Here is a 12012-nt window from a genome sequence, read left to right on the forward strand (position 1 = left end):
AGGCAGGGCTTAAACAATGAGGTTAGCCATTTTGTTTGCTAGCAGTGGTGAAATGTCAACCACACGATAAAAAAATTGTTAAGGTGTACAGTAGTGCATTCAAAAAGTGTAAAATGAATATACCACTGACAGCAACATATCTGGGCTCCATTGTGTATGGGAAAAACACCCATAAAAGAAAGAAAAAAAAACAATGTTCCCCAGTGCTACTGTTCATAAGGGAGATAGTAGTGATATGTAAAAGGGGGACTAAGTCTTTCTGCAGTGGTTGCCTGAAGAACTAACCAGTGCCCCCAGAACAAAATGATTGATGGAGGTGTTGGGGTGGTCGACCAAGGTCTCAATGGGAAAGAACTGGGGTGACAGCGATGTTGACGCAATGTTGCGATTTGGCATGTATCTAGCGTAGTTAATAAGAAAGGGGTAAGTGTTACTTTTAGTGTTACTTTGTGTTTAAGTTGATACATTTTATATTTGCATGCATGTGTGGTGTGTCACATAACGCCTAAAAGGTGGGCAGCGAGGAGCATTATATGCGAGATAGGAGATTTGTAATGGAGAAGCCACTGTGAGAGGACGATGTAGTCTTGAACACACATGTATAGACATACATACATTGGGGTCTCGGTGAGGAGTTTAGGGAATACCTTAGGGCCTTAACCAAGAGTGTCAGACTTGTGTCTTCACAGGTTGTGTCTTGTCATCAACAGTCTACAGGAGAAAACAGCAAAGAATTTGACAAGCTAGGGCAGTCACAGTTGTTCCCCGCGACCATGTTTTTGTTTACACTTTCGTCAGATGCTGGAAACGAGCAGCGTTTCCATGGGCCACACCAAGTGATTTTCGCAACTCTGTCTTTTGAGAAGGTGGAGGGCAGCAAGAGCTTGGTCCATATCAGCGACGTACAAAAGGATACCGGCGCCCCTTCAGTGGCACGGGAGCACTAGCAGGCTCAAAGTTAAATATGCTTTAAGGACTCACAGTTCGTTCCAAAGGAGGGAGCGCACGAAAACCAGAGGCTCTTTTTGTAAAATATAAAGGAAAATGTGGATTTAAGATGAATATTAGGAATATGATTATATGTGTTTTCTCATTTTTCTTGTTGTTGTGTTCATGTGTGGCAGACAGTATGGATGTGAATATTTTTAATTTCTCTAGTATTCTAACCTCATGGCCAATAAGGATGATGTAACTTCAGATCCGATTGTAGATGCATATGGCTTTGCAGCAGATCATGTCTGGTACAACCATGTGAGGAGAGTGGGAACAGAGAGATCTGTAGGATTTTTCTATATATGCTCTCGTATCCCACATGCTTCTGGTGTCCCTAGAATATTCATTCCTGATGAGATAAAGTAAGCAGAGGCACTGTATATGGTGTATCGAGTCTTGTGCTGGGTCCGAGGGCAGTTCCAAGGGCCATCCGTCACAGCATTTATCCTATGTAGGGCGTTGCTTACCTGGCTGAGTGTAGGTGTGGGTCACGTTGCTCACTATAGAGACTATCTCTGCGTTTGGGTCCAGCTGCAGGACTTTGGGGTCATATGGTGGAGACCAGGGATCTTCCAGCACTGCCGTACCATCTCCAAAATGCCATCTGCAACCAAAAATGCTTCATTACTAGGTAAAAGAGACTCAAGAGAGCACCGGGTACCAAGACAATTCAAAGACCACAGAAAAGCAGTCTCCACATATCAGCACCCTGTTACTATTTATGGTACAGAGTGTGTGGCCAGAATCAGCCTCACAACCAAAGATTACTATTAATACATATTGTGATAAAGAATGAGGGGAACATTCTGGAAAATGCTTTTGCGCAAGTGATGTAATGCGCTATGACATCTCAAAGAGCATCTCACTGCGTGGATCTAAGATGGGTGCATTTTGATGCTTTTTCCCACCTGCTTTGCGCATTTACGCAAATAGGTTTGCATATCTGTGCATTTCAAGGTCCTAACCAAGTTCAGAAAAGGAATGCATTTTGAACTTTGCAGAAATCAAGCACATTCCTCTGCAACGTTTTGACGCAGCTGCAGGGAGATGCAAAATACATTGCAAGGCCATGAATGACCTAATTGTGCATTTTCTTAAGTGGAATGACAGTGCTATGATATGAACTGCTGATGCCCCATCTCCATTGCTTTCCCTTAAACAAGACGCCACGAAGCAACACAGGTTCGATCCCCGGGTCCGCGCTTAGAAACCTCTGGGTAGTAAGCGCGTTATAAATACGCAACTAAGACATAGGGCCTCATTACGAGTCCGGCGGTAACCGAGGCGGTAAAACCACCTGGTTACCGCCGGACTCGTATTACCATTCCGCCTCCGTGATTCCCAGAATTACCAGGGCATTACAACCCCGGTTTTCCGGGAATCACGGAGGCGGAATGGTGTTAATCCCCATTCCCATTGAGTCCTCTGGGACTCAATGGGAATGGGGATCATGGAAACACCGGCAGCATCTCGTAATGCTGCCGGTGTTTCCTCGTCCGCCTGCAGTCGGACGGTGTTAAACCCGCCAGGTCAGACCTGGCGGGAACATCACCTCCCGCCTGCAGGAGTTGTGATCGCCCGGCATGGAAACAACGGTGGCGGCGGGTTTACCGCCACCGTTGTTTCCATACCAGGTGATTTGTAACGAGGCCCATATTCTGGTAACAGCGCCTCGATGCCCCCGGGCTGTGTGAGCACTTTAAAAATGCAAATAAATAAAAAATATATAAATAAACAGGGAAATAAACAGGGATAGAAACACTTTTTCAAAATTTGTATTGACATTTCACAGCAACGGGCCCGTTAAGAGCCCATGACTGTGAGTTGTTCTCTCCAAGTACCCACATGGGTGATGAGAGCCTGATTACCTTTGCAAATAAGGTGACCTGCACATTCCTTAAAGTGGCGCAAGCAAAACAAGTGGACTCTCTATGCATTTTTTTACTTGTGCCAATTTTTCTGAATCTCCCCTTTAGTCTCATTTCCAAGACTCTTCCATGACACATTTTCTGAGAAACCACAAGTCACACTGATTACATGTATGTGTCATTTTTTAGATAATTACAAGGTGATTTTATTGAAATAAATTTTACTCTGAACATGTCCCAAATTTGAGAGCTGGCGAACTGGTGGCGGATAAAATTAGGAATGTGGGAGTAAGTTTCATATGCATAACTATAATGCTTTTTGTAAAAACAATGGAACAATGCCAAACACCCATGCAGCATGGTGTCGACTCAGCTGTCATTTTATTTGATTCCCCATGATTAGATGAATCAGAAAATATAAATATTATGGCAGTTACTAGTAAATTCTGAAGTTTTGCTACATAACACATTTTTGCAAAAAAGTTGTCTTGAAAACAAAAGGGGATTTCAAATGAGAGTTGCCTTATGTCTACATCACACTCCTTAACCAATCCTTAGAGAAGGCTTGGCTTGAGGGTGGAGAGAAGGGTACTGTCCAATCCTGCTTGCAAGAATTCTTGCTGATCATTGTCCAGTATTGAAATCTTGGTGGTGTCATCACTGGTATATAAAATGGATGCACTATGGGAGTGAGACAGAGCTGCTGAAATGTACCATCTGACAGCCGCAAGGAAAGACCAAAAGGAGATTTTGCTGAAATTGCATCTGGGTAGAATGGTCTATTGCTGGGAAGGCCTAAAGGCTATCTCGGTCCTATGGTGAGGAGCTGGGGTCCATCATTGAGAGTTGAGTGACCAGACCACCCCTGGCCTCCAAGAGTGTCCTGAAATGCAGCTGTAGTTTAAACAGAGGTTTTAAATTTAAGTAGAATTGTGCCATTTCAAATCAAAAGGTGGGGGAGTCTGCCTGCCTGAAATCCTTTATAGTGGGTGGGGGCAAAACTGTGTAGATCCTTAGCCTATTTAACAAAAAATATTAATTTAATGAATTCCCCTTGGCAGAACACCACAGGGTGATTTTTGTGATTTTTGTTAAAATTAAAAATTAGCAAAACTCATTCCCAGTGTGTGCTGAAAACTATAGACTGTAATTTAATTGGATATTCCTATGTGCCAGATTCATGGAAAAGTATGCACTCATCCCACAATGCCTGCGTGCCAAGAAAGACCCTGTGCGAGCCGGTGTGCAGAAGTTACATTGTGTGCTTTGCATGTTGATGGAATACCTCACGCAAATGAACAACATTCACAAGCCACGGCCGGAACACCCCGACATGCCCCCACACAAAGCCAAAACAGTCGCGCATACATGCACCCTGTAAACAGTATGTGTGTTCCCCCGCAAATAGACCTGCACCTCAGGGTCCCTGTTCAGGGTTCCCTGCAACTGTCACAGGCGCCCTGACAACATGCTAAGATTTATCTTAACTTGGGCATCACTCCAAAAAATCTGTGTGTGAACCCCTATAAACCATTCCTGCCTACGTGCACCCCTAACTGCAATCGGGATCCTGTCTGCGTGCACGCACCCCTAAAAACGACATGCAAACTCACCTCTAAAGTTGCAATTCATCCGCACAAATCTGTATGTCTGCTTTTGGGTGGCAGAGAGATCGAGGGATTTGTGTGGGCATTTCGCAGGTGAGAGGTTGCGCAGTTACGTCCATGAATATTCTTTGTCGTGTGTACTTGTGGGTGTGCCATGGACTGCCTGCATGCCGTCCCTCGCGTTGGCCACTTTTTGGCATAATGTTCCCCATGTTCCATGTTCTGCCCACAAATCTGCCCTGTGGGCAGGCCTCGCTCACTCCCTGCATGGTGTCTCATGCAAGACACTCAGCCACTCACAGAGAGAGGCATGGAGCATGCTGGTAATCCACGCAAGCCAGCAAAATATCCAGCGTAGTCGATTCCATGAATTGACAGACTGTATTCTGCACGCATTTTGTCGTGCAAATCTGGTGTTTTACACGCAAATAATTTCATGAATCGGGCCCTATGTGCCCAACTTTCCCTAACACTGGCCTTTAAGTGGAGGGGGAGGGGTCTCAAATCCAAATTTCTCAAATCATCCCCATTTCTTCTGTCCAGATACCTTGACATAGGCCTTTAAGTGGAGGGGAGGGTGGCATAATTCCAAAATTCCAAAATAATTCACATTTTTTTGTCCAACATCCCTAACACAGACCAAAGTAGTGGGGGGGGTCTGAAAAACAAACTGTTAAATAACCCTGTGTTTATTTTAAAACCAAAGTGTGAGTGAAATAATAATTGCCATATGCATTTGCACACATTTGTAAACTAAACTGTTAGCCTTCTAAGCGCACAGAAAAATCTAAAAATTTAACAGCATTGCATATGTCAATGGCATTCGGTCATTATCCAACTTGTGTGATTTATTTGTGTAACAAGAAGTTCAATTGTGACCCACAAAGAAGGTGGCGTGTGTCGTTTTAGTGTGATCTCTATTATCTTTCATTGAAATAAGTACAAATATATTTCCTGAACACCGTCCTGGTTCTTGTCTCATTGGTAGCTCAGGGGGAGGGATCCAATGGGTATTAGGTGAATTGGAAAATAGGGCTCAATAAAGAACTGACATTAAACCGTTTATTGTATGACACCTGGCTTGTGGAGGTAAGGAACTCCCCATTTTGAGGGTGGCCTCTCAATAAACCATTACAAATTGGGGGCTAGTGGCCGGGATTTGGCTGGCTATGTTTGACGCATGGCAAGAGCATTGTGACAGACTATTCATGTTTGATGTAATTGCATTGAGGTGGAGGGAAAGTCATCTTTTCCTTGTTAAAGTGCTATGAGGATTTGACCCCTGAGTTCCAGGGAGGTACATAGGTGAAAAGAAGGAGGATTAAGTAAAAATTGGCATTGTGAGTGGAAATTAAGTGGGAACAGGGTGATTTTTGCCCTGCACAAACGGCATTCTACAAATTTTTCAAAAATGCCATTTAAAAAAATGAATACAATTGAATTAGATGATGCCAGGAGATATTTCCTTACTAAGCTGTTCATTCGTGGTAGGTGGACAGAGGCAGTTGAAGGGAGCTGGCTAGATAAATTGATGCAAGATGTTACATCAGAAGGAATTGACACTGGTGTGAAGGTGGGATATGGTACAAAGCATTAGAGGCATTTTATATGACCTGAAATACTCAAGAAGAACTGAGTCAAATGGCTTAGCCCACAGCTTATCTATAATTCCACTTGCAGTTAGTGCAAGAGTGAGTGCAGAAGAGTGAGGCCTGTGCGCGGATTCAAACTGAGATTCTAAATGAGGCGCAGAAAGAACTTAGGGCCTCATTACACGGTAGGCGGTAACCATGGCGCTATTAGCGCCATGGCTGCTGCCGGTATTTTACCGTGTCCGCCTTGGTGGATGGCGGAATTACCGCCCTACTCCAAGGTGAGCGTGGGCGGTAATTCCCCATTCACCAAGGCCCTTCCCCATTCCCATTTTTGCCCCCATAGGGCATAATGGGAATGGGGAAGGCGCTAATTACGGTACCGCATATTGCGGTGAGGTAAAACCAGCCGTTAAGGTCGGGTCCCGCAAAGGGAACTCGTAGTAAGGCGGTAAGGGTTTACCGGTACCGGTGCCCTTACCGGTACCGGTAAACCCTTACCGCCTACCGTGTAATGAGGCCCTCAAACAGTTAGAAGATCAAGCACACTGCACCATAAGGTAAATGATCAGAATAGTTATAAAAGAGGGCTGTTAGATGACAGTATGGCCTTTCAATTACAAATAAAGGAGTTGAAAAATGAAAACAGTCAGTTAATTATAAAAGGGGTTGATTCCCAAAATGATTTTGATCAGATAAATCAGAAGGTACATACTTTAAAACTGGTGAAGGAAAAATACCTCTTGAACCAGGAGATTAGTATCCTTACACAGGAGGTCCATCTGTTGAAAATGGATACAGAAAGGAGCCAGGTTCTCAAGAACTGACTCGAAATAGGCAAGAAAATGTAGAACTCATGGAGCATGTCAGGCAAGGGAAGCTGACCTGTTTCAAGCAGCGCAGTGTAGAAACACGCAAGAGAAACAGACTGCTATTTTGAGTGCAAGCTTTGAATATGAGTGCATATTGCAGGTCCACAAAACGAAAATGAGTCAAATAAGAATGAAATCACGGAATTGAAAGATTGAATAATGGTCCAGAGTAAAGTGCTCGAGGCCACTCAGGCCCTGGACTCAGAGTTAAAAAAGTCAGCTCTCTGAACACCATCATGAAATAAGGACAGAGAGAAGCAGGTGTGAGAGTTTGACACACATAGGAACCCACAAGACTGCATATAATTTGCAGAGTGGGGAGGATCAGGTGCCTAGGGCGTTTGTGCATGAGCTAAGGCAGGCATTTGCTCAGACTTCCCGGCAGGTGAACACAAACAGTAGGGAGTTCAGAACTGCATATTTCCATGCGCTTCCCAAGTACATAATGACTCAGCTGGTGTGTGATGTTCATGAGCACAGGACCCTGGATTGGGTGATTGAACAGGCCACCAGGATCTATGAGGTCCAGAAGCCCACTGAGACTAAAAACACCCCCCAAAACCCCAAACCATCTAACACCCCTGCTACTGCAAAGGTGGCAGAGGTAAAAACTACTCCATTTAATCTGTAGAAGGGGGCCCTAAAAACACTCCTTCTGCCAACACGCAGAATGAAAGGCAGAGGAGACCCTCAGACCCTGCCCAGTCGAATGGCAGTCAGGCAGGGACCCAGAAAAATGTTCCCTCTAACCCTGCCACCTATGTAAGCCTTAGATACAAGGGTTCCAAACCAATCCTGGCATATGTATACACTCCCCCGGCCAGAGGGGGGAATCAATCAGGTAGGTACTGCCCGGGAAGCTTCCCGCCAAACTTCCCTCAGGAGTGTAGTATCACTCCACCTCCCAATCGGATTTTTTTCCCCAGATATCCTCCGAACCAGAACTTCCAAAATAATCCTCCTCTCTCTCCCTGTTCCAGGACTATAGATCCCTGAACCCGGGAGAAGGGAAATTCAGGATGGAAAATAATGGGAGAAATTTTCAGTACCCAAGCTACTCTGGGAGACGGGACAGTTACCCTTTTCAGGAGCAGCAGATATATGAGTATAGAACTCCATGCAACCCAGAAAAGGTCTTGCAGCTGGAGCGACAGGTCCAGCAGCTGACCAACGACCTGGGACGCATGCTGAGGGCTCAGCCCAACTCTCAACCTAACCTTGCTTCCCAGAATGCCCCAACACCCAGGCCTGATGTCCCGGGGGCAGGGAATAACGGGAGGAAACATCTGATAAATCACAGGTTCCTGAGGAGAGGGCCCGGGTGGAGGGGAGATGCCAAGCCCTAGAGGAAGCTTCCTTTCACACCCAGACTGAACCCCTAGAAACTTCTCAGCATCAAAATAACTCTTCTACCCTCAAAATGTTAGAACGCAAAGAGCAAAGGGTAAGTAGGAGAGGCTAAAGAAGAAGCCACTTTTTGGAGGAGCTCCGGATCATCCCCTTTGAAAGAGAAGAATCCCTGGAGGATTCAGATAGAGAAATCCTCTCTTTCAGGAATGGGGGGATCCTCCCAAAGAAAGGTGGGTCCCCAAAAGACCCTGAATTGGACTCGGTAAGTATGGAGACCGACCCCAAACAAGAAACTATTCAGACCCCAAAATTTGAGCCAGACAAGGCAGAAACAGAGGTGCCCTCCTCCAAACTGGTTCTGAGAACTCTTTCCAGGTAAAGGGGGACAACAAAGAATCAGGGAAGAAAAAGGATTTCCCAAATGCGCCCATTGCCAGTAGTAAGATTTTATTTACAGATTCCTGAACTCCAACATGAAAAATTGGCCAAGATCACACGCTGTCTGAGTTCAATATTAAGATAATGACCACCAGGCTCAATAAATAACTCACACTTTCTTTGCACCCTAGAGGAAAAATAAGGCATTTATATTATGCACCAGTAAGGGTGCAGGGTCAGTGTGAATTATCAGCTCTGATGGATACTGGATCCCAAGCCACCCTCCTGTCCAAAAAGCCCTTTGATCTACTAAACGCAGGACAGGGGAGGGCCACCTAATTCCCCTCACACCACATCCCAGACAACTCCAAAATTTCAACGATAATTACATTTCCGTGGAAGGGATTGCATATCTGGAAAACAAAGTTTGGCGTCACTGATTCGAACATTCAGTGATAGTCATGATTACAGGCGGCACACCTTGTTTACTGGAGACGGATCTCCTGAGGAGGTTATCTGATCGACTGCTTAAACAAGTTCCTCTGTACCCAATCTAACCGGCCTATAAAATTAAAAATCAGCACCAACTAGACATCAGTGTCATCTCTGTAGGATAACAGACTGGTGATGGGAACCCTTCTCCATTCTTGAAAATCTTGAAAATCAATTTTCCTCCTAGTTTTAAGTGTCAATCCACACTCGAAGGGAACACCCTAAAAATGTACACCAGTTCAAAATCCGAATAAACCTTGAATCCCTTGAAACCTGACAAGGGAGAACCTGCTGAAAGTATGACGGACATTTAGAAAAAGAGCAAACAGTGATTTTTCCCATTCAGTTAAATGAAGGTGAAGAGCCCGTGCTCGCCAGAGTATGCCTGAATAATGGAAGGAGCTTCATCAGCGAATAATTGTTCAGGAAACCCCCAAAAGATCAGACCTTTCACACATTTAAATTGATTGCCAAATGGGAATTAGGTCTGGAAACTCCAAACTCCAATCATCTCCTGCCTTGCAGGTGTATGCCAAAAATATCCATTTGAAACAAAAGCATAGAGCATAATTGTAGGTTCATGAGAGATGTCCCTTCTGCCTTTTATTTGGGCAGTGACATTCCCAACCGATTCGCAATCAATTTGGACCTAATTAATGATAAAGTCTGGTCATGACTGCGGGGTAACCCCATGGGCTTTGACAACAATTAAAAAGCATTCCGGGCTGCTCAATTTCTGTCTTATGTGGTTGATGTTCAGGTGCAGGAAGAGGTTACCATCCCAGGACAGGTGCAACAATTTACCATTCCCCTCAGAATTAAGCGAGGACAGAACCTCAAACATCAGGACACCTATATAAATTTAAATTCCCATCTCCAACACTGCTAGTAGACCTAGAACATGATACCATTCAAATATTGGTGGATAATAGCGACCCTCGAAGTATCACTTTGGGCGCAGACACCTTTATTGGAATAGCGGTTGATGCCCAATATTACTGTATTGATTTAGGTAATGACATCATGGGACCAATACCAAACAACTGTTTCGACAGCAGCGACGGTATTCCCCAGAAAAGATGTTTACTAGGCATGGGAGGAATTTCATGGTGTACTCTTCCTGACCCTATGGGGTGGAAGAGGTGTTCTGTGACATCAGGAGGCAGTAGGTAGTGTTCACAGTTTAGGACTACTACATCCAATCCCTCAAACCTACTGGCCATGTCAACACCATCAAAAGAGATCTCTCCACCCAACTGGACAATACCGCTGAAATTGCCAAGCCCAAGGTCTTTACAGGTTTAAAGCAGTTGGTCGAGGAAAAAACCATCTTGCTGATGCTTGGGAGACCGGGCAGCAAACACAAAGGCTGAAGCAAGTCTTCCTGGAATTCTGAGATATATTTTCAGTGGACTCATACCACTGTGAACGTACATCCATTCATTCAACCACCATTTACCACGAACCCGAGATGGCTCCATTATTTGTGAAACAATACCGGTTACCTCTCGCTTCCATGGAAACACTCACAGAGATTATTAAGAATTGAGAATCCCGTGGGATAATTTGTCTGATCCAAATTACCTTCAACAACCCGTTACTGGTGATACTCATACCCAATGACCAATGGAGACTATGTGCAGACCTGAGGGAGTTGAACAAACTGGTGCACATGTTAAGATCGACCAAGGGCTGGCACAGATCCAAAGGTCAAAGATGTACACCGCCATTGACCTGACCAACGGCTACTAGACAGTACCGGTGAGTAGGGAAGACCAGTACAAGCTTGCCTTTACCTTTGGGGAGCAGCAATAAACGTGGACCCAACCATCTTTTGGATACATAAACTCTGCGAATGAATTCAACATCGTTCTACATAAGGCCATGCCCAACTGGCCTATGGAGATGATGTTCTGATCAAGAGCTCAACTGTGGAGGAACATATAGCAGAAATCTGCTACGTTCTAACACAGTTGCAGAAAGCTGGAGCAAAACTGTCATTTCAAAAGGCAGAGTTATGTAAGACCCGAGTGAACTTCTTAGGGCACATGATCACCCATGAGGGTCTTAATCGGTGAATAAGGTGGAAGACTTAATAAATTTAAAAGACCCCACTACTCTGCAAGAATTAAGAAGCCTTCTTGGACTCACTAATTATATTCAGAGGTTCATTGAAGACTACGCAGAGGCCCTCGACCCTTGTGTATTTATTAAAGGCCGGAGTCAAGTGGGAGTGGGGTCCGGTAAAAGCCGAGGCAGCTAAACAACTGAAAAGAAGACTTTCGCAGGTTCTTTGTTTGGCTTACCCCATAAAGAACAAGGAAATCTTCTTGGAGACAGGATTCTCAGATACTTGCCTAACAGCAGTATTGTATCAAAAGCATGACATGGTCAACAAATTCATCTCGTATGCGAGCAAGACTTTGTCCTCTGTGGAGGAAAAATTCAATGACTGTGAGAAGGCACTCCTGGCAACGGTGTTGGCGTTGACAATTTACCGCCCATTCATCCAGGGGGAGCACATCATTGTCGAGACTCCTCACCAACCCTTGCAATAGCTACAAAGTGACATAATCTGGGCGGGGAATGTTAGTAATTGCAGAATTACTTCCTGGATTCTGTCCATGCAAGGCTTTCCTGTGGAGGTCAGATATGGCCAAATGAAAACGAGTCCCCTAGCGCAAGGGTTGGTGGACTTGCGTGATTGTGCTCAAGAAAACTGTCTCAAGGACGAAAGTCTAATGACCCAAAAATAATTCCCCACACAAGGTCTATGAAGAAGGCACTTGTCAGGGAATACCCACAGTTTATGTAGATGGGTGCTCCTACCATGTTGATAGCAATGGGAAATATAACTAGT

General features: G+C 44.7%; 1 protein-coding gene across 1 annotated transcript in view; it reads right to left on the reverse strand.

Moving 5' to 3' along the window:
• The window catches only part of LOC138583003 (polycystin-1-like), a 569194-nt gene that overhangs the window by 291238 nt on the left and 265944 nt on the right, over positions 1-12012 (reverse strand). The window contains exon 15 of the mRNA XM_069654860.1: positions 1461-1597. Coding sequence (XP_069510961.1) covers positions 1461-1597 — 137 coding nt within the window. The remainder of the gene's footprint in view (positions 1-1460; positions 1598-12012) is intronic.

Source organism: Ambystoma mexicanum, chromosome 3q (genome assembly GCF_040938575.1).
Source record: "Ambystoma mexicanum isolate Mex_15411 chromosome 3q, UKY_AmexF1_1, whole genome shotgun sequence".
NCBI lineage: Eukaryota > Metazoa > Chordata > Amphibia > Caudata > Ambystomatidae > Ambystoma > Ambystoma mexicanum.